Source organism: Centruroides sculpturatus, unplaced genomic scaffold (genome assembly GCF_000671375.1).
Source record: "Centruroides sculpturatus isolate CEXI.00-Female unplaced genomic scaffold, Cexi_2.0 scaffold1256, whole genome shotgun sequence".
NCBI classification, from domain to species: Eukaryota; Metazoa; Arthropoda; class Arachnida; order Scorpiones; family Buthidae; genus Centruroides; species Centruroides sculpturatus.
In genome coordinates this window covers 132,966-157,804 of record NW_019385376.1, presented here as the reverse complement: position 1 = coordinate 157,804, position 24,839 = coordinate 132,966, and the positions used below count along the sequence as shown (strand labels likewise).

The following is a 24,839-nucleotide window of genomic DNA, read 5'->3' as shown; positions in this document are numbered from 1 at the left end:
TAAAGTGCAAATAAAACTACATTTTTTTTTATCAATTATTATTCTATTATGGTTATTTATACATTTACAACTACAAAACGCATTTTTCAGTGTTTTCCTTACTATAGTTTTTTTTTCAATGTACAGTACTATTTAGCTTTGAGTGTGTTTTTCGTGTTGGAACGAATTATTTGGTTTTACATGGGAAAAATGATTCACCTTACGATATTTTCATATGATCTCAGTTTCGGAACGGATTAATTTCGTATCCTGAGGTACCACTTGTATAATGTCAAAAGTTCATCTGATAAACTTTTGACATTATTACTGTTATATAATCCCCGAAACTTATCGCCAAAATCACAGGTTCAAAAAGTCCAACTGTTAGAAGAATATGAAACCAGAAAAAACAAACATTAAAATAATATTCAAATGTTTTATGTCAAAAATCTGGCAACAGTGTTGTTAGACTTTCCCGGCATTCAATTGTTTTCAACCCTAATAATTGCTATCATTACCTTTAAGTCTTCAGATGTACAGTACGTAAAAATTACTAATACGAATGATTACTCGTAAAAAAAAGATGGGTCATTTAACTAGTTTAAAAATATTATCCCCACTTCTTTAACACACAAAGATCTTTCGGTCTCGGGACCTTGGAATGTTGATAAATGCAAAAGAATTGGAGATTTTTCTGTATGTATGGATGTTTGTGTGTGGGAGCATGGTTTTTTTCATCCACTTTGAAGCTTAATAATTCCTGTACTTTTTGTCGAAAATTCCTGAAATTTTGCAGGGAGGTTTATATATTAAGAGAAATGTTCCTACAAATTTTCAGGAAAATCGGACAATTGGTTCGGGAGAAATTAAGGGAGTAAGACCATATCTCTCGAATCAATGGTCCGATTTTCCTGATATTCTCTAGAAACATTTCTCCTAATATACAAACTTTCCAACAAAATTTCAGGAAATTTTCAACAATAGGTACAGGAGTTGATAAATTTCAAAGTGAGTGCAAAAAATTCATGTCCTCACACATGCAAACATTTATATGTACAGGAAAGAAATCCCAACTTTTTTCGCATTTCTCTACGTTTCAAAGTCCCGAATCAAAAATGTAAAAGTCATAGGTGTCATTTTTAAACTGATTTTCATACTTCTCCTATTAAAGTAAAAATAAACATCAAATAGTAAAGCATAAGACACAAAAGGACAAATAAGGACTGAAATATACATCAGAAAGCTAAGTACGCTTTTAAGTTCAAATGTCATCACTGTAAAAACAGGGCCATATAACCAAAGGCGACTATATAAAGCGCTATTATTAGCCAAAAAGTATAAAAATTTAGTAGAAAATCAAACAAGAAAACGAATAAAAACTTTTCATTCCATAACAAAATAAAAATTGTTATTTTTTTTTCTATTTCTAAACGATATACATCAGATGACAGACAAATATACTTGAAGATAGTAAGAAAAAATTGTTTAAACGATTATAGAAATAATCAAACGCATGATGTCATGTCTCTCTCTTTCCAGGCAGAAACAACTTATTGCATACACCAGGGATGGACAACCTTTTTCTATGTAAGGGCCGCATTTCAAAACTTTTAAACTGACGCTGGCCGCATAGAAGAGAAAATAGAAAAAAAATGCCAGTATATCACAATTATTTATTCACGTATAATTATAAATTAGCATAGGTATACTTAATTTAGCTTCTGGAACTGATGTAAACGTAATATATCGGAAATATTTGGTTAAATATTAGTCACCGCTAGCTTTAAATTAGTTTCGACGTGTCTGTTAGCCGGTTTCTTCTTTTAATTTTTACTAAATTCATTGCAGAAAAACTATTCACGCACGTAAGTTATAGAAAATAACGTTTGAAATTTTGCTGCATACTTCCTTAAGCTGGGAAACTGGTATATTTATTCATATTTTATGGGACGCGGGCCGCAAAAAGTATTAATGCGGGTCGCATATGGCCCGAGGGCCGCGGGTTACCCATCCGTGGTGTACACGAAAATAAAATTCAACAAGATATTCAAACAGCGAGATACCTTTCAAACTATCCAATAGAAAAAAATTGACAATCAATTAGAGACCGTCCATTACTAACACGTACAGTTTAAGGGGGGAAGGAGGTCGCGAAAAGTGTCTCATTGTACGCAGGGCCTAATTTGGCACAAGGCAGGCAAGACACTTGCCCGGGGCCCGTGATTAATTGGGGTCAGTAATAGGTTCTAAACGTGCCATTGTTTTATTAGTATTGCGAATTACTATATTATTAGCGCCATATTCAAGGGTTAATAATTACCTACTGCTCCGACATCTAATAACATCACTGAGAATTAGATAATGTTTGTATATGCGCATTATATCTGTTCAATGAAGTTCAGAATAAAGCAGTGTTTGTTGAGAAAAATATAATGTTTATTGCTGCATAATTTTATTGTAGCCCCAAAAATACAATGTAAGATATTCAAATGTAAAAATAAAAATACTTTAATTTTAAATATTACAGTTTTATTTATATTTGTAGTAACACAAACTTTGTAAAGGGACTCGTAAATATTATTTTGCTTAGGGCCTGCGAAGGTCTAAATTAGGCCCTGATTGTACGGCAAATTAAGCGATATAGAAGCAAACTGGTCGGAGCGACGTCGATCGAAATTCGTTCAATCGTCGTAGGTTCGACCATCACTCTAAATCAGGGGTGGCCAAAACGTGGCGCATGCGCCAAACTTGGCGCATTGGACGATTACAAGTGGCGCTTCAGTCGGTTCCGAGCAACATTGCCAGATTTGGCTTCATTGCATACGCAATTCGGTGCAATCGACCTGTTGACTTTTTTTTTTTTCTTTCTTTTGCTTGTACGTTACACGATGCATTCGTGTTCATGTACACCACTGATGTCATATAGAACTATTTTATACAGGTAGCTACACTACAACCGCACTTTTCATTGCTTGTTCTGTGGCAAATCTGAATTTTCGTCTTATAAATTGAAATACCTAATTGAGGGGTGGCCGAAATTTTTCTCCGCCCCGGGCTGCTAACACTCACGGTACGCCACTGCGCATCTGAACTCGTCTATCAAAAAATTGGCGCATGGTATGCAAAAGGTTGGCCACCCCTGCTCTACGTTATATCCTTCGACTACTTCCAGATCCAAGAAGTTGGATTTTTCGAACTAGGATCGGAGACGCTCGTCCGCATTTGAAAGTGAGAGAGAAAGGAGCATGCACTGTAGGTCACAAACAAGTCTTGCACGTTTTTATTTGAATTTAATAAACCGGGAGAGACAGTGGCGCACCTTGAGGGGAAAGCAAAGGGCCCTCACAACCTCCAAAGTAAAGGAAAACAAATACTAGAAAATTTTCCAAAAATCTTTTCTTAAATAAAATTTATTTTTTATTTATACTGTGTCGTGTTTTCTATTTCTATAGTACTTATGAATAAGGTGTTTGTGCCGTGATCTTTGTCTCGTTTCAGCGATTGCTTCGCTACAGTGGGATTACGAAACATAAAGCTGCCTGATATTCTCTTAGATGTAAAAAATATAAATAATTTCATTGATTTTATTTATTTATAAAAGTTATGTACGCATCACGATGACAAATCCATTCTCTACCGTTTCAGTTTCTTCATTAAATTTCTGCAAAATAGACAACAAATGGAAGCAGTCGAAGCTATCAACAAATCGTCGCCATTTTATAAACTACCGAGCAATAGTTCATAGAGGGATATACGAAATGTTCACTGGTGCTTTAAACTACGTCACGAGTGATATTACAAGGTGCAACATCAACAAATCATGGAAGGAAACAGTCACGTGACCATGAAATAGCTTATGCCGTCACGTTGAAAGCAACGTCATCGACTAGATTACGTCAGGCTTACGCGATGAATAGGGAGAAGATACAAGCATTGTCTGCATAGACTTTAGTGGTATTAGTGGCACACGAATTTGTTCTTATGAGCCTCCTTACTAGTCGTGTGAATATCGGTCAGTAAACATGCAGAACTTTTTAGTCATTTTTTCAATGTGGGGAGTCCGCGTACACGTAATTAACGAGGGGGTTTGCCAAAAATACAGTACATCGCTACACATAATAGGGCGGGAGGGGATCGAAAGTGTACACGTAATTAATGGATGACCCTTATTTGAAAGCATTCTATAAAAGTGTCCATCTTTAATAAAATTCGAAAAATCAAAATGCTTAATAACCGATTACTTTGCATTCTCTTGATGAATGGAAATTAATCGATTATTATGACAGATCGAAAGTGAACTTTAAAGTCTAGATTCAAAACAGATAAGAAACTGTAATCTGATTTTTATTAACAGAATAAACAATATTTCATAACAACTTAAATCGGAAAATCAAAACAATTACAACAGAAACTTCATTTTAATCAAAGATCAAACTCATCCCGAATCTTAGTAGTCAAGGTCGTAAAAATCGTAGATTACGTACAAATGAATCTTAAACAATTTGATAATGCAAGATAAAAATGTATATAATCAATATAAGTTAGTTATTTTCATACAAAAAGAATATTCACTCTTATCTCCCTGCTTCCAATTTCAATTTTTCTTTCAGAAAGATGACAACTAAGGGAATCTGTTATATCCTTAGAGAATGTCTATAATTAATCGTTCAGTGGACAAAAATGAAACATTTAAAAAACTTCTACTAATTCGTGTTGTCAAATTGTGGCTCTCTTCACCATTACCCTGATTAATGGAGTTTTTGTTGTACACTATATCGAAATTAGCGCTAATTTAATAATAAGAAGAAGAAAAAGAGGAAAAAATACTATCGACTCGTTAATGATATGAAAAATGACGCTTCGGTCATCTGAGAATAAAACCTGGAAAGAAATATGAAATAATAATAATAATAAAGGAGGAGGAAGGGCTGTCTGCTTTTGCAAACTTAGCCCACTACGAAGAGAAAGGAGTGAAGAAAGGGTTGAAGGAAGGGTTCTGGAGGGAGAAGTATAAAGGAAAAGGGAAAAAGTAACGCTGAAAAAAGTTATTAGGGCCTCAGAGCGCTGCATCGGAAATTATTAATAACCAAAATTACAAAAGTTGACAAGACCGTTATACAGTATTAACAATTACGAGGTTACAGTAAAATGTAAAACCCATTACTTATGGGTAGGTATAAACTAACCTTGAACACTGCAATGTCACAATAACATTAAGAACATATTACAATTTTAACACGAAGAGAGAATGTAAATATCAGTTTACTATGATATAATAATACAGATTACATGGTACGTGAGGACCCGATACATATAAATGGGATTTTTCTTTTTTTTAATCTAGAATTTAAAACTAAACTAATACTAGACAACTAAACTATGTATAGAATATCATGTATAAACTATGTATAGGCCGATCAATCAATCGCTGATAACATCACTTTTCCGATTTTTCACTGTCTTCCTGCTCATCTTGTCTGTTCTTGTTTTCATTCTCAAGAATTTTTTCTTTCCTGTAGAAGTCTGGCAGAAGAGCCTTGGTGCTTTCAATAAATCTTTCAAAACACTTCCAGAGATTTTTCTTATAAAAAATGTTTTGTAGTGTCGGTGGCCAATTATGACCTTCTTGAATGCATTCCCTATAGAATGGAATGCGTTGATCATGAAAACAACATAACTAAGTACAAACATTTCAACAACTGATTTAAGTATTGGCAAAAGAATGCATCTAATATAATTCAAATTTTCGACCGGGACAATTCGTTACATCGGAAAGCTGCAACGAAAAGTAAATACAAAAGATCTGCTTACTATTTACAAGGATCATGAGATCCCTGAAGTGGAAAAAAGTTTGTGTGTTTTGGCATCTATTTCATTTAATATCTCAGGATGGAGTAAAGATTAAGAAATGAAATTTTGCAATGAAACTTCTAGATAAAGAGCATTGATGCTATTAAATTTTAGTGGTTAAAGGTTGAGAGAGGTTTTGTGTCTTATGTTAAGTGGGGTCAGACTAAGCAAAAATTTATTCATTATTGACCTTTACAATTTTTTTAAAAAACTCATCTCTATACTCACGATTAAGACGATTAATAAAGCCATTTTACTTCCTTGGCATGTTACATAACAAGTACAGTAAGACCCTGCTTAATGTTGATTCGATATAACATGGTCTGCTCAAATCCTAAAATAAGCTAAAAATTTATGCTGATTGAAATTATCATGGCATTTCATCGATTTATATATAATACGATTATTTGTAAACATGAACCAATCAGCAAAAGGTAGCAAAAAAGGTGTACTTTCTTTAAATCTATGTTTGTTTGGTGCAATTTTAGAAAAAATATAACATCGTGAATGCCATAGGAAATATCGACTTCGCTTGGCAAGAATTAACTGATTAATACACGAACGAAGTGTGGAAGAAGTTATGGCTGAAGGTATCCAAGAATTCTCAACGAGAAAAGCCTATTGCCATATTGTTAGGTTGACCAAACTCAACCTAATCAATATAGCAGGACTAGATGTAGATGAGCAGGATATTGAGGAGTTACCACAGGTTTCTGGTGAGAATATGACAACCTTCAAGAACTGGCAGAAGAAGGGATTCATGTAGAACTGGAAAATAGTGATTCTGAAAACAAAGAACCAAAAAATTTCTCTACAGATTTCCTTAGTAAAAGTTTAATAAGATAACCAAAATCATTAATCAAATTGTAGATTTTCTGCTACCGACATTTGCTTAAGGCAGGGGTCGCTAAAGTGGTCGATGCAACATCATTGGGGGGGTCGATGCGGCTAGGGGGTCAATTGAGGGGTCGATGCAGCTAAGGGGTCACAACCTTTTTTTTTTTTGCTTATACAGAGACCACAACGTTTTTTTTTTTTTTGCTCATACACATACACTTGTAATAAAACTTTACGGTGGGGGTCAATGTGAGGCTTTGGAAAGTGGTTGAGGGTCAACGGTTAAAAAAAGTTTGGCGACCCCTGGCTTAAGGAAAGAAAAAAGCAACAATTGAAACTTTACGACTTTATTGCAAAAAAACAAGAATTTCAGAAAAGTCGGGACCTTCATTACAAAAAATGAACTTTACATTTCTGTGTGCATATGTCTATGTGTTATTTAACATATATTATTATACATACAGTAGAGCGTCGATTTTCCGAATCAATTGGGGACTGGGGTTGTCCGGATAACTGATATTTCGGATAACTGATTTACGTACGAAAAAATAGTTTAACGTATCCGATGTCGAAATTTTTATCCGTTGCGTGTCGCTTCGCGTTGAATTTTCGTCGATGTTAAGCCTAACAAAGACTATTGTATCGTTAAAAATTATTTTTTTATTTTGTACAAACAAAATAAATATATTGAAAAATAAAAAAATAATAAAAAAATTATACTTCTGATGTTAATTTAGTATCAAAAACGTAAAATATTTGAGTAGCCCAAGACATAGCCAAAGATTGAAGCGCCACAGTACTGGCGAAAATTTAAATTTGCCGACTGGAATTCTTTCGGATGATTGACTTTCGGAAAATCGACGCTCTACTGTATTAATATAAAATTAACTTAAAATTAAAGTAAAATTTGTTTATTTTGGTCAGGTGTTCCTCTATCCTTATTTACTCTATATTAAAATGACCTCGTTTAACGCTGTTTCGCTTAGTGCTTTGTTGTCTAGGAACACATCTCCCACGTTAAGTTGGGTCTTACTGTATTAGAATTGTGTCAAATCTGACCATCAAGTTTTTTTTGCAAATCTCCATGTTTTGAGACTCCCTGAACCAAAAGTCAATAAAATTCCATGAACGTGTGTGTGTGTGTGTGTGTGTTGGCAATTATTTTGTTTAATATCTCGTGACAGGATGAAGATTAAAAAACAAAATTTGGCATGGTTAAAATTTGGTGATGAAAGGTTGAGGAAGAGAAAAGATGAAGGGTGGGATATCACATGCCATATTTCACATGAGGTTGAGCTTAATGAAGATTTTACATATTGTTAGCATTTACAGATCCTTATAAAACTCATCTCTATCCTCAAAATAAAGTCCTTTGCTATTTTATAATAATTAAAAATAATTAATATATAAAATTTTTATAACACAATCTCATAATAGATGGCACCACATATAATTTTATTTTGCTTAATAATATAAAAGTTTTTTAAATTAAATCTCGTAACAGCCGGGAAAGTTACACAACTCTCGTTGCTGGATTTTTTTAACATTATCCTAAGATAAAATATTAACTAATGTATTACTGGTTTTCATATTATAAAATACAGACTAAGATCATGTAAACAGATCATACTGTTAACATTTTAGATCAATTAACAGATTCCATGAAAAGATTTTTAATATTTAATTATTATTGGTTTTGAAGTATTATTCATAATTTAATTAAAAAAACAAAAATTTTTTAAATACAGTAGAGCATCGATTATCCCAATCAATTGGGGACTGGGGTAGTTCAGAAAATCGATTTTTTGAATAACCGATTATGTATGAAAAATATATTAACCTATCACATGTTGAAATTTGTTCAAATCCTGGCATGTCCTTAAGTACCCTCTCATGATCGTGCCAGTGCTGCCAGCTAAAACACACACACCAACAAAAATAATATTGGAGTAGCCCAAGACATAGCCAAATATTGCAGCGCCACAGCACTAGTGGAAATTTAAATTTGCTGACTGGAAAGCTTTCAGTTAATTGACGTTTCGGTTAATAGATATTCGGATAATCAATGCTCTACTGTATTTATGAAATATGTACTAAAAGCTAATTTTTATTATATTAATTACATTATTTATTTTGAATTTAGATATTTATTTCTATTAAAAATTTTAATCATGCAACATAATCTATAATTTTTATAAATAACTTTATTACAACTTATATGTTTTATTTGTTGAACTCACGAATTATTATTGTGCATTTGCAAAATAGTGTAAAAATATTTTGGAAAGACATAATATAATGCAATATTTTGTATCTGCAGAAATAGAAATAATAAAATAAAATTTAATTTTATCATTTCTAGAGTCATAAAAACAAGATTAAGCAAGACTTGTTGCAAAAAAAGCTATTAGCAATTATAGACAAATTTCATTATAACAATTCTTGTGTAGAAAATTATCTTTTCTTGCATTGTTATTATATATTTTTAGTATTAATGAATATCAGATTATTGGAAATAGGACAATAACAAAGGATTGCTTTTAAATCATGCCAAATAGTGATTGAATAAAAAATATTCTGAAAAATTATATCATAGTAATCAACAGAGAAAGAAAAATTACACTTAATGTGTGTAAGAGACATTGTACTTTAAATTAAACATGCTGATTCCAAAAAGTTGATGTTTTGAACATTTAAAAAGCATTGTTTTTGTTGTTATAAAATCTGTAATTACTATAAATATTTATATAAAATATGTCAAACACTAGCATATTTTCAATATGGAAAATACATTAATAAAATAGAACTGAAATTATATACTATTTCAGTTTTGTTTAATTGCATTATTTATATCAAATTTCTGCAGACATACTCTATTTTTAATCTTCATAGATTCATGATTCTAACTGATACGTTCACCTCAATGTAGGCATAGTATAGATTATTTCTGTCAGACTGAATTCAATGAGAGTACATAAAAATAATTACAAAAGATTGCTTAATGCTTATTACTAATTTACATGATTTAAATAAGTTGGCACATTTATTAATAACTAATAAACAATAACCTCATTCATACAATACAAATGTCATCTCTTAGATTACTGTACATGCTTAAAGATTACTAAACCGTTATTTTTAAACTTAAACATTATATGAAACTTTATACAGCAAAATCTGTCTAAAACAAAACCTTAATAAAACAGAAACCTGCCTAAATGGAAAAATTCTTCAGAATGGAGCAATTTTATGTTAAATTTTACTATAAGTTGGAAACCTGTTCAATGAGGAAACAGGTTTTTGGATACTAAGAACATAACCTGGATAAGGTAGAAAATTAAGATTTCACTTCTAGACTAATAAGTAAAATCACCTCAGGTCATCACAGAGCATGACAAATTATATTCCAAGAACAATTTCAAACTTTGTCAGAAAAACAAAAGTCACCTGACAAGGGGATATATAGATCAAAGTCTTTGTTAATTAATATTATCAAAGATTTTGGTCTGTATATCCCTGTTGAAATTAACCAAAAGCAGAATTGAATACTTTTAAGAATTAAGAACTTTCAAGAATTGAATGAGTTTCCGAGAACTGAGTTCTTTAGTACAAGCAACAAATGTACTGTATTACTGTTCATTCTCATCATTTTCACAAATTACATTTGTGAAAATGATGAGAATAAACAGTAACACAGTTCTGTCTTGTACAGAATAGCTACTAACTAACTAGTACCAAGTATTTGAAAACAAGTTGATTAGCACATTGTTAATTAGAGATTGGAATTAATGATCAATTAGAATAATAAAATTCCATGAGAAGTCAGATCACAGAATAACTTGGTCTCTGTATTACTGTAATGTGATTAGGATTTCTGACAGCAGAATGAGACACTAGTTTTGGTACTCAAATTGTAGCTTGTTCATTGTTGTATGAATTCATAAGGATCACATAAAATACAGTGGTACCCCAGGATACAAACGCCCCATCATACGAAATTTTCATGAAATTCAAACATATTTTTACTCCACGATACGAACAAAAACTCACCATACGACGTTACATTAGTTTGCAGCGCCATTTTTTATTCACTTCTGTTCATTGGTCTCAGTCTGCATTGTTGCTTCGTCGTGGAAGGATCTTGTTCTATAAAGGAAATCTTGAGCTATTATCAGAAAGTGACTGATTTTATTGAAAAGAAACATCCCGAAAAGGTTCACACAGGCCGTATTGCAGCTCGGAGTAATGACATTTGCCTAAGTTATTTTAAAAACATTTTAAAAAGTAGGCCAAATGTCTTTGGATAGATATTTTATTCCAAAGCCAAACGTCATTGGATAGATATTTTAGCAGGCGACCTCTATCAAGTGAAAGTGCTGGTGGAAGTGAAGGAAAGAAAGCAAAAAGCAGTGAATAAAATTTAAAAAAAAAGTATAAAACAGAAAAATATAAAAAATTTAGTGTTAAGTTATTTTTAAGTTATTGTTACATTATGTTATGTAAGTTAAGAGTTAGTATCATTTTCCTTCTCCCTCTCTTCCACCACCAGTTTACACCTCCACCGTCGTCTATCCTCAGGTATAGTGAAAATAAAACTACATTTTTTTTTTAATCAATTATTATTCTATTATGGTTATTTATACATTTACAACTACAAAACACATTTTTCAGTGATTTCCTTACTATAGTTATTTATTTATTTATTTTTTTTTTAATGTACTACTTAGCTTTAATTTGAATTTGTTTTTTGTGTTGGAATGAATTATTTGGTTTTACATGTAATCGTATGAGAAAAAATGATTCACCTTACGACATTTTCATGATACAATCTCAGTTTTGAAACGGATTAATTTCATATCCTGAGGTACCACTGTACCTAGCACAAGTTCTAGGGAACAATTAGAACTTCTTGCAATCAAAAGGTCTCAATTCTTACATTCAAATATTCTCACCTTTAGTTAAAATCACTTTGAATTAAGCATATTAATAAAAGTTTTTTTATGTATGTTAAAATGATTTTATTATAAAAATTGAATGTAACTATATGACATTTATCTGATTTAGTTTAAAGAAAAAAGAAAGACAACCCAGTTCAAAAGGGAAACCTGCCAAGATGGAAAAAATAATTCAGTTCTGTACAATTGCAGTTTACATAGGTTTCACCATATTTTATATTTTAAATCTTTTGTTTTTAATTTTTTAAATTTTTGAATAGTCAGTAAACCCCCCAAGTTTTAACACTTTAAAAATACTTACACGATTTTCTAAATTCGGAGGTTCAGTTGCATCAAAGTCAGGAAAGTCAAAAACTGTTCCATTATTCTCAATTGTCTTTATTAGATCTATACAAATAGAAAAATTTTACAAATAAAAAAGGTATCAACTATAAATATTTTTTGCTATTTTTTAATTTAATAGTAAACATTTTTCCTAAAGTAAAATTATATTAAATCAAAATTTATTGAATATATATAGGTATATTAAATTATAAAAATAGATAAATAATTCAACTTTCATATTATATAAACTCACTATTTATTCAATCCATGACTATTCACTAACAAAAAAAAGTCAAATTTCACAGGTTCATAGAGAGGTAAATCCAAATAAAAAAGATGAAGAGCCAAGTTTTGATATGAAGCTTAATTAGTGGGTTAGTTATTAAGTATCAAAGTGTAGTTATGTCATTTCTGTTTTTTAAGTTTAACTATATAACATATCAGTAATAAAATAAAAATTGACTGATTTCTTTACAAGCAATATCAACATTCAATATAAATAGTGTATAAATGTAATATTTTTAATTAAAATGTAACAATTAATAATATAATATATTTCTATATTATTCCTTCTAAATTTTGTCTATTCATGACATAAAAAATATAAAATTTACAAATTAAATAACTATAATAAAACAACACTCTTCTCATTGCCTAATGATGTTTTCCTTTTACCGATAAGAACAGGAAAGTAAAATTAATATTGATTTTTATCATCCAATTCCGGAAACCTGCGAAACTACCAGTATTGCATGCAATAAATTCATTATTAAAGTTCAGAGCAAACAATTTATTTTCAAACTTATAATTTTTATAGCTTATAAGTTAAAAAAATTCTTTCATAATAAAATGAAATATTGCTATTGTTTTAAATTGTCTTTTTTGAGATAATTAAAGAAATTAACAGTATTTCACTATTCACATTAAATTAACAGTATTCATTATATTTTTGATAATTTTTGATAATTTGAAACAACAAAAATGAGAAAAAAGTATAATTTTATTTTTCTTCACAGAAAATTTTTTTTTCTGTTAAATACACTTCCTCTTCCTACTATGTAAAAAGCTGCTTTATGAGTCTGACCTGGTTAACACAAATAAAATCAAAATGTTGTAAAGAATTATTAAAAATGTAGGCCACATTTTGATTTGTAACAATGTTTAAAATTAATTGTTGATACTATTAATATTAATTTTAAGTGTAATTAATTACATAAGTTAAAAAGTAAAAATTAATTTTATCTTGAAATTTTCTTAATTATACAGAACACCAAATTTCAGTTTATATTAAAAATGTAATTTCACAGTAAACTTTAGACAGATATTGAAATACACACTAAAGTAATTTAATCTAAAATATGTTAAAACTGAAAGTTAAAATACAATTTTGTATAAAGTTTTACAAAAACAATTTCAATCAAAATATTTGTTGAGAACATGATTCAAATCATTAGACACTTTAAATGATGTTTAAATATATTTTAATTATAGGAAAAAAAGAAAAAAAACCAGAAAATAAAGTTATTGTGTAGCTTTTTAAAATTAATACTTAAAAAATTAATACTTGCTTTCCTAATACATAACCTATTTATATATAGAATGAAGTCATTAATACCTTTATGCAATTTAGATAATGTTTATATTACTTTATTACTAATGTCGACATAAGAATTATATAATTATATTGAAAACACAACATCAGGCATTTTTAAATAATTCCTCTTTTAGTATAACAGTATGTAATAAAAGAGTAGTGTCTTAAAAATTAATGTCATTTGCATGTATCTGGTATATCTGTTGAGTCAAATCATAGGGTTATAATTCATTAGCCAAAGGATTATAAATTATAATCCCTACAAGAATTATAATTCGTAATCCTCATAGGAGAGTGGTTAGGTGGAATCAAGCAAACGATCAAGACATCATCCATCGGGCATCTATAATAAGCAATGCCACACACCAGTGTCGGAAGAACACTCGGAAGTACAGAGAACAGTTTTTAATTCTTCTCTCCGACATAAAATTGCATTAGAAGTTTGGGGAAAGTTTCTTATTATGTCTTTTAGACCAAAGAGAACCGAATGGATAAAAATGCAAAGTGAAAAGTTACTGAAGTTTGATTTAAAATGCTTTTTTTTTTTTTTTTTTTTTTTAGGGTAAAACTGCATATTTTTCTGTTTTTCTCAATACTACCTTAATTTGTATGTGACAGTTACCATGATCCACTAGAGTATTTTGTTAATTTTTTTTAAAGATGTTTTTCAGTTTTCTGTCTGAAAATGGAAAATATTGCATATTGAACTGACAATGAGAAGATGTTTAAGAATTACAGCAGATTACTTCAGTNTTAATATATTATTATATAAATACAGATATTTATTTATGCTTTAAATTGAAATTCCAATTATGACAAACAGATGTTGATTATTACGAAAGGTGAATTTACAATTGCGTTGGAATTGAAAGTAAACAAGTTCATCGCTTCTATTAAACATTTTAATAAATAAATTAAGTCATAAATTTAACATTTATGCGTATGTGATTAAAAAAGATTTTATAACTTACCATGTGCATTGATGTAGATATTTTGTACACAAATTAAAACAGTAAATAAGAAAACGGAGAAAAGGCAATTCAAACATCCGATTGCGGACTCCATCACAAATTTTTCGATTTAATCAGAGACCTCTGGGGAGCGATGCACTAAACAGAAATTCTACTATCGTCTGTTAAAAAAAAATGAAATTATAAGACTATATATATATATATAATTTCCGTATGTATTAATTTTCATATAATCGTTTGAAATTTAATTATGTTCTACTTCGATGGCAGAAACAGTAGCTAATTATTGACGTCATTCTCAACCGATAAGACTCGATGGTTACGTAATAATCACTTAAGAAGTCCGACGATATCGAATATCTTGATAAGAGAAATAGTTTTGCATCCTGACCTTATGGAAATTTTAAAATAATAAAAATTATGTCGAAAATCCTTTCATTAAGGTCTAAGTGATAAAAATCAAATTTGGTTCTATAATTTAACGTGTAAATCAATAAGGTTTCGGGAAAGAAAAAAATATACATATATATATTTTGATTAATTTATAGACAATTAACTAGAGATATTACTCAATATTCATTTATTAGGCCAAAAATCTTTATCTTTCATATTTGCAATCGCAATATTTTCTAGTAAATCGATATTGCGACAGTTATTAATTCATAAACTAAACAATTATTCTTCGGGCAAAATTATTTATTATTAGATTAATTAGTTATTGCATTTTTAAAATAAATAATTTCCCATAGCTTTTAAGATTTTCATGTATTTTAAAAACCATTTTATTTTCTGTTTTTTTTTTTTTTTTTTTACTCTTTCCAGACTATAATGGGCGAGGCCCGACGTATAGAGGAAAACGGTTTGATTTAGTTTGATGGGATACCGTAACGCAACACCTGGAAAATTTGCCAAAGGAAAGACCGGTAAGGAAAACTGGTCCTAACATGAAGAAAACTCTGAAAAATACACGCGGCCAGTCCGTTTACCAAGTGCAAACCCACGACCAATTACTAACGTTCGGTGGTTTATCCACTCGGCCACTGGTGAGCTCCTGGCTTCGGGCAGGACGACAATGGGTGGTGACGGACAGGACCTGATATATCCAGAACGGACCACCTCCTAAAAGTTTCTGGTGTTTTCGTTCCATTCGGATTTATTCCCGGGGGTCTCCAGAACGGTAAGCTGACACCTTAACCCCATTTGGCCATCCGGCCATCTACGCTGAGGTTTAGCATGGTTTGGTTTATTCGTATACGATAAAGCGACACATGGGCGATCTAACGAGGGGAATGAGTCCTGGGAGCTCTTTATGGGGAAAGCGGTCCCTATTTAAGAGTTACTAACGTGAATAAAACCCTTTGGCGAGGCGCAAACCCACGACCAACTGTTCCGAGATTTTAATTTTAATGTTAAAATGGATGTTCTTTAATGACATTTTTCTAAAGATGTATAGAGAAGATAAATCATCCATTTATCACTAGCCCCTAAAACTGATTAAACAGATGAAACTGCTTTTCAAAGAAGTACCAAGTTATGTTGTAAGAACAATAGTGCAGTCAAACGTTTGCGTTTCTGTGAATTTTATTTCAGTTCCATTTTCGTTCCTGTGCCGAGGCTTGTACAATAAGTGCTAATTTCAGTTTCGCCCAGTCCAATCTCACGAGAATTTTGCGGAAAACAAAATTCCTGCCCATCTAGCTAAACGACTACTTTCATCTTTATAAATTCCACTCTTAATTAATTAATAACAGGAAATTTCGTCAAATAAGTAATATTATTTGTAATTTTATTATTATTATTATTGGGATACAATGATCTCACCATCGTGGCATCCAAATGAGAGACTGGCATGTTTCTGTTGGTGCTTATAGTGCCAGTAAAGCATTAAAAAATGAAAATTAAATGTATTGAAACAGATTTTTCTTCGCTAAATTAAGATGATTATATGATTATACCTAAGTAATAAACCTCAGCTATTCTTCATTAAGTGCAGATTCCCTTTGCTAATTTAAAATCTGTTAAAGCTTAAATCTTCATTCTTGCTATCTCTCATGGCATCATTATGTTAGTGATATATTGTTGTTTTGCACATTATCAGAGTATTTGAAGCAGCAAAGTGTCGGTCACAAAATTAGGAAGTGAGAAATAATGTGACGACCCAAAACCAAGTTGGACTTCAATTCCCCCATTTCTTATTCGCATGAATTAGAATGGAGGTTAAAGTTCCAACTTGAATCATCCTTGACGGCCGGATGGCGAGACGGTTAAAGCGTTATCCTATCGCTTTGAGGGATGGGGACTCGGAATAGAATCCGAACGAGTTAACTTTCGAAAATGGGCAGTCTGTCCTAATATCTGGGACCCGTCCCTCACCACTCAGTAGACCTAGAAGTAGGAGTAATGGGATAAAGCAATAAAAATATGGAGTGAGGAGTGGCTCTTGGGAGGATTTTCTATGGGAAACTGGCCCTTATTTAGGTGTTATACACACGCGAAGAAAACATGAAAAACTCCAGCCAGTCTGCTGGTAAGGTGAGAACCTGCAACTAGTGTTTGGTGGTTTTATCCACTCGGTCGCTGGTGAGCCTTCTGATAATTGAACTAGAAGTTAAAATAATTTTAATTCTTAAAATTTTGATACGTGCTTTCTATAAATTTATTGATCACTCAAATCAATAGCATCATTTATCTTTATCAATTATAAATTATCCAGTGCATAATTAGAATGTTAAAATTATTTAGTGATTAAATATTTCGTATGGTATATATAAAGAGAAAAAATAATATTTTCTGAAAATAATTTTTCTGAGTCACGTACGATCTAGAAATTTTACTCTCATAATACGATCTTAAACTTAGCGTAAACCTATAACCTATTACCTATATTACTTTCACTATTACATTTCAGTGACACGTGCTTTTCCTTGAATATTTTATGTATTGACTTTTAATAAATTGATAACTTTTTAATTATATAATTCAATATTATTATTATATATTTTTTAATTCTTAGTTATTAAGCCTCTAAACAACCTTAAATTATACACAGTAATTCCTTATTGGCGAGACAATTCTTCTGTTAAATATGCTATAATACTCTATTAATTAAGATCTAAGAACTATAAAAGTATTACTAAGCATTAATTGTTAAATTTAACAAGCGTATTCCAGTTATTATATATTGCCTAACATTTTACTTGCGTAAACGAATTCCACATTTCGCAATAAAATGTTTATATTTATAATTACCTATTAACGATTGCTGAGAATTAACTGTTCAATCTTGCAAATTCACAAACTGCATAATGTAAATTTAAACAAATATTTTGCGTTTTTACTTTTTAAAAAAATTTATTTTACGAAATGATATACGATTAACTTTCTCGCTGATAAACTGCACCGATGTAAATTGCACTAGTTGATATTGTAACAATGATATAGTTGTATAACATTCTCAGAAAATGTATTTCTATGTAATAACGTGTAATTTCTTTTTATTTATTTATTTTTTGGATTTACCACTGCTGTTTAAAGATTTGGCATAGCGAAATTTTTTAGATTGCAATATTTTTAGTCCTCGCTTAAAGCTCTGACTTATAATTTCAAAATAATCGATCCCCTGACACGATAACTCAACGAAATTGCGCCAGATTTTTCTTATCAAACTTGGCGTATTAGTACAAGATGAGAAAAATCAATGATTAAATTTTGAGGAAAATCCATTGAATATTTATGTAATTATCGCAAATAAACCCTTAAAAAGTCACTAAAATTTTTATTTACGACAGTGCTGTTTAAATGCGCAGATACTTGAGCATTTCAAATACAGTATAACCTGTGAAACCGGAATCGCACCGGCACCGAATATTTTTTCCCCATTTGGCAGATTTCCGTTCTGAACAGCGGTTTTTTTTAACATAAAATCTCTTCGTTCGGAAGAATTTTTTTCCGTTCAGACAAGTTTCTGTTCTATTTTCGTTCGTTTTGGTCAAAATTTATTTTAAATTACCTGCGCACGAAGATGTGCAGAAGGGTAAATACAACTTCCTCCACGCTTTCTTGTTTTCCTTACTACTGTATAGAGAAACTTTTTTAGTTCTTTTTCAAAATTTATTTATTTTGTGAAACATTTTTGGGAAATTTTTCTTTTATTTGTGCGTTTGGCTCTCTTGTGTTTGTTTCATCATTTCTATTTCCTTTTGATATTAATAATGATGATGATGATGATAATAATAATAATATCATTATTATCATTATTAGTGAGTTATACTCGGTTGACACCGGTGGCAGTGTACTATGCCGGACCAGAGTCAAGGCATAGCAACAAAAACAAAACTAAAATTAAATGTGTGTGTCAGTGTCAGTATTAAGGAATTTCCTAACAATATGGCATGTATTCAATATAGTGGCCTTCTGTAGTGTGATGTATGTATTTCTATTCAATTGTAATGTTCCCAGGCTTTTGTGTAGTGTGTGTGGTATCACACCTGTACAGGAGAAAACGACAGGTACAATAAAGACTTTATCCATCCTCCACAGATGCCTTATTTCCTGGGCGAGTTCTGTGTACTTGCTGATTTTTTCAGTGACTGTGTTTTGTATATTGTGAGTGAGTGGAATGGCTATGTCTATAATGTATGTGATTTATTGTGTTTGTCAATGAGTGTGATGTCTGGTCTGTTGTGATAAATTGTTTTATCTGTGATTATGGCCAGTGACGTACCCTGGGTGTCAGCCGCCCGGGGCGGAGGAAATTTTCGGCCCCCTTATTTAGGTATTTCAATTTAAAAGACCAAAATTCAATTTTGTCATAGAACAAGCAATGAAAAATTCGGTGGTAGTGCAGCGACCTGTTCAAAATAGTTCTATTGGACATTGGTGGTGTATATGAACGCGAATGAATCGTACAAGCAAAAAAAAAAAAGAAAAAAAGATCAACAGGTTTCGCAGGATTTCCTGGGATGAGCAACTTACTAGTTCATCCAGACGGCGAGCCGATTCCCGGACTGTCCGGACGATAGCACTATCGTAGGCGCGATGCAAGTATAGATTAGAATGTTTCAAATTTTTACAAGATATTATTATTATTTGTTGTGAAATTTTGCCGCCCCCTAAAAAGTGCCGCCCGGGGCGGGCCGCCCCTGCCGCCCCCACTACGGTACGCTACTGATTATGGCTCTGTCGTAGTACATTTTGTGCGTGTTGTTTTCCAATACTGTCTGTGAAATGTATTTGTAGTATGGTTCATGGATGTCTACCAATTTGTGTTTCTTTGCAAGCTCTTGGTGTATTATATTTGCTACTTGATTTTTTATTAATATGTAAATTTTCGACTATAAATTCGTATCTTCTATTATCAGGACTTATTATACTGGTTTTACAGATAATATTACAAAGATTAACAGAAAACAATTTTTATTTTATTTCGTATACCTGTATACAGGTATACGAAATAAAATTTACATATTAATAAGAAAAAAAGAAAATTTACATATTAATAAGAAAAAAGGACATTGAGGCAATTTAATTAAATGCTACTTGATTTTGTCTATGTAAGTAATCTGTCTGTGCAAGAGCTTGCAACCGGAAGTGATGTGTTTTATAGTTTCTGGCATAATGTGACATTTTCTACATGTGTCATTTGTGAGTGTTGTATTTTTCAGTATGTTTTTTTTTCGTTGTTGTTGTAGTTTTTAGTATTTATGACCTGATCCTGTAAGGTAATCATGAATCATTCCGTCTCCCCGGCATCCCCAAGCTAGCCAGCTGTTTGATGCAGTTTTGTCAACAAAATCCTGGGCAAGGTCGTAGGGATGCCTGCCATGGAGTGCATAGTGCCTTTCAAGTCTACGATTGCTTAATGGTGTCTATGCTTTTCATATGTTGTGAGTGTAAATTTAATGGTGTGTTATTTGAATCTGGTAGAGTTACTGCTTTATGTAACTGTGATTTTTTGTGTGACTTTGTAGAAAAACTTTCGCAGTGTCTGTATTTGTTTGTAGCGAAGGTTAACTATGTCAATCAGGCCACGTCCGCCATCTTTACATGGAAGGGTTAAACTTTCTATGGCGGATTTAGAATGATGTTTATACTTAGTAAGTGTTGTTCTTGTTTTCCTTGAGTCCAGTGTATAACTCCAAAAGAATACGTGAGTACTGGGATCAGTGCCGGCCCGAGGCAAGTTTTAGGATGGAGCGAGATCCTATTATGGCACCCCCTTGGTTGCCCTGAATTTATATCCTTCAATTTTCTTTACCACTGAGGCGCCCTCTAGGACTTAGCGCCTGGAGCGGCTGCTCCGTTCGCCCTATGGTAGGGCCGGCTCTAACTGGAATGAAATGTGTTTATTGATTTAACTGTGTGTTTTGTAGTTATAACTGTGTTCTGAGGATAGCATTTAACCTATTTTGGTATTCTTTAATTAATTTTTGCTTTATTTGTGTATGTTCTGTTAGTTTGGTCTGTTGGAATCCTAAATACTTGTAGAACTCGCCCTCTTCCATGGATTCAATAATGTCTCCATTTCCAAGTGCAAAATCTTCTTTCTTCAGGATTCCTTTTTCTATGTGAAGTGTTTTGCATTTGTCTAAGCCAAACTCCATTTGTATGTTCTTCGTGTATGAATGTGTGATTTGTAAAAGTTGATGAAGTTGTTTTTGTGTCGTCTATGTACACGAGATGTGACAGAGTAAACTGTGCTGTTTTTTCATGTCCGATATTGTAGCCATATTGCGTGTTGTTTAACATGTTAGATAATGGGTTCAGGGCTAGGCAGAACCAGAGAGGACTCAAGGCATCTCCTTGAAAAATTCCTTGCCTAATGAATATTATTTGTTTTGTTAGTATGGAAGTGTTATGTACAGTACCCTGAGATGTAATGTTGTTCTACAGTGCTGCATAGTGTTTTGGAAGAATGCAATGAGCAGTGCCGTAACTAGGCAGGTGCAACAAGTGCATCTGCACAGGGCCCACTTGGAAGGGGCCCAAAATGCGTGTATTTGTTTTATTATTTTCCCAAACCTAATTAATTAAGGGGCCTAAATGCAAATTCTTACACAGGGCACAGAAATGGCTAGTTACGGCACTGGCAACGAGTGATGGATGTATTTTGTACATGTGTAGAATATGTAGCAGCCAACTGTGTGGAACTTTGTCGAATACTTTTCTGTAGTCCGTATTCCATCTAATGCAGGCATGGCCAACATACGGCCCGTCTAATGAATTTATGTGGCTACTCAAGTCCGAATAGCTCGATGAAAAATTCTGATGCCAGAAAAAAAGGTGAACAACGCATTGTGGGTTTAGAGTTAACCCTTCATTACAAATCTCTTAAGTACAGCGTAGTGTGTTGATAAAGCATGATAATATGAAAAATGTATCTGTAATGTCTATGTACAATTTAGTCTCTATGGGGTGACACCACAATGAGAACTCGCACCACCTCAAAATCTTCCTAGGGTAGTCTCTGGTTCGGCCCGTGAAAAAAGTTTTCTTTCCAATTCGCCCCGGGGGCAAAAACTGTTGGCCATTCCTGATCTAATGTCATAAAAATCAGAGAATTAACAGATAAACTAAAAATCTTTCTCCAATAGAAAAAAATATTAATATCGAGAGTTCATCCCATTATCTCTTGTAAAATTTTTGCAAAATTTTAGATGACATTTCTGTTGGAAAAATTGAAGAGAATGGATAGTTGCTATTGATGACAAAGAGATTAGCATTCTCTCTCCGGAAGAAATGACTTCGTTTGAGGATGCTGTTAGGTTTTTTCCAACGAACGAAAAGTAAATGATTACAATTTATCCTATTTAACGAACTGTGGTAAAATTGTCGCAATGGTTGAACACAACAACAACGTAGCGAAGAGAGGTTCTGACGAACAAACCCAGAGGTTGCCAGCCATATAGCATTAGGATGCAAGATTATGCAAAGAAAAAATATTTGGGTAGAAAAAGATTTAGTTAATGGAGCATTATGGACAGTCATAGATATAATATACGACGAGGGAAGATCACCTACTTTACCAATACCAGTCTTGGTTAAATTTGACAACTACACCGAACCGATATTAAATGGTGACGATTTCTCAATTTTGCCTACTGTATCTAGATTGTTCAAGAAGATAATTTCCGGTTTCGATTGCTTACACTCTTACCATCCACAAATCTCAGGAATAAACTTTAAATAAAATTGTTGTCGACATAGGCTCAACGGAAACCATGGTATGACTTTATTACGTCGCTTTTAGCAGTGAAGAAAATCTGCGATTTAATATAGGACGTGGTAATATGGAACCCTTATCTCACACTGTCCTATCTATCTTTATTTCCTCTTCCTCCTAATCATCAACTTTCCTAAACTCTTCTTTCATATTCTTACAGGGCAAAGCCCTAGCTAAAAGGATAGCCATTCTTAACTGTAAAACAAGAACAAGGTAATATGGAATCCAATTTTTATTATAGTGAATTGTAAACAAGGTATCATAACTACGCCCACATTTTTTGTGCGAAAAGTACTGGTAACTATTAAACTAAATGTTTCTAATTGGATTTTTCGCTAGCCTTTTTTACAGAAGCCTTTCAAACCATTCTTATAGTTATAAGTATAGTTTTAAAAACCTTTAAAAACCATACTTATAGTTATAAGTATGGTTTTTAAAGGCTTCTATAAAAAGTCAGAAAATAGTTTTTGGGAAGCCGGGTAATAATATGGAACCCCGTTGTATGTTTTCAAGAAAATGCTTTAATGTAGACTATTCAAAAACAAATAGAAAAGTACAAAAAAGTTAATTAATTACAAAATTATTTACTCCAATGTATTTTATCGAAAAAATGTTTTAATATTAAAAAAGATGACCTCCATCAACAATATATATTCCACCAGCTCTTTTTCGATATTGTCAGGAAGAATTGGCTTTCTAACTAGTGTCTTTTTCATAAATTGTTCCGGAGGAATGTCTGCTAGCAAAAAGAGAGTTCGTAGAGTAGTTTTTGGCACCTCATAAAATTTTGCAGCTTTCTTCAGTTCCATTTTCTTGTCTTTTACCATACTCACTGCCTCTGCCATTTCCTTCTGGCTCCATGTTTGTCTCTTCGGGTTTTTCTTTGGCTTGTTCAGCTGGGCTCTAAGTATCTGAAAATTAAAAACAAAAATCACTTCGAAAAATCAGTTTAAAAGAACACTTATCTATTCAGAAGTTTTTCAACCAAAATAACTTCGAAATTTAACTAGATCTATTTATTAATAGTTTTAGGTATCTATTTCTAATTTTTTCATTCATTCACCACATACAGGTACTTTTACAAAAATTATTCCATGGTTTGAATTTCTGGGTAATACGGAACCCCAGAGGAGTCGGGTTCCATATTAAAAGCACCAATGGGGTCCGTATTTCACGCATCGCCATCTTAGGTTAACTTAATTTTTGATGACACCAAACTTTAAAAACGTGAACATCAGACCGACTAACATGTACAGTACTCTTATACCCCGTTCGAACCGAGCATTTCGATCTAGATTGTGACTAAGGTCGGAGATTGTTCTGTGGTGCGAACGCTCTCGACCATTTCAATCTCGACTGAAACGAGGTTCAATCGCGATCGACTGGAGAGAGTTCTCGAAACTAGATCCAATTATAAGAGAGATCACACAATCCCACGCGCGCGAGAAAATACAAGATGGCTGCGGAACACGTGTCGGGCTATCGACAGAGAAATAAAAAAGACATCTGGAGAGACGACGACATCTGTCTATTATTATATGTATGGCAAGAAAAAGTATTTATTTCTAACCAAAACTTCCATTTTGTTTGTTGGTGTTTGTGACTTACCGCGTAGTTACGTCAGTTTTATGATCGCGTGTAATAGCCAGGTTCTTCTCGAGCGGACTGCCTGTGCGAACAGCACGAAGTTCGACTAGCGATAATCACAATCCAGATTGTAGGTAAATCGAGATTGAAGTGAGTAGTGGATTGTGTGCGAACGTAGTACAGCATTAGGCCTCTAGAACGGGACACGTGCATCAGGGAACATGATTTATATTTTAGAATAATTAAATTCACTTACCATTCAAAAGTTTGGAATTGCGAAAAACACAAACGTCCTGTTTTCACTGAGCGCAACCGCATAACTGAAGTGGGAGGTGTCCTCCCCTTGCTATGGATCAGTGCCGGCCCGAGGCAAGTTTTAGGATGGAGCGAGATCCTATTATGGCGCCCCCTTGGTTGCCCTGAATTTATACCCTTTAATTTTCTTTACCACTTAGGCGCCCCCTAGGACTTAGCGCCTGGAGCGGCTGCTCCTTTCGCCCTATGGTAGGGCCGGCTCTGCT

The 24,839-nt window shown here is 32.5% G+C and overlaps 1 protein-coding gene across 1 annotated transcript in view; it reads right to left on the bottom strand.

Moving 5' to 3' along the window:
- The window catches only part of LOC111638310 (plexin domain-containing protein 2-like), a 48,691-nt gene extending 30,786 nt beyond the window's left edge, over positions 1-17,905 (bottom strand). The window contains exons 1-3 of the mRNA XM_023384000.1: positions 17,760-17,905; positions 14,511-14,671; positions 11,923-12,008 (exon numbers count right to left, since the gene is read on the bottom strand). Of these exons, the coding sequence (XP_023239768.1) occupies positions 11,923-12,008; positions 14,511-14,604 (180 nt within the window). The 5' untranslated portion in view covers positions 14,605-14,671; positions 17,760-17,905. The remainder of the gene's footprint in view (positions 1-11,922; positions 12,009-14,510; positions 14,672-17,759) is intronic.
- Between the last annotated feature and the right edge of the window lie 6,934 nt (positions 17,906-24,839).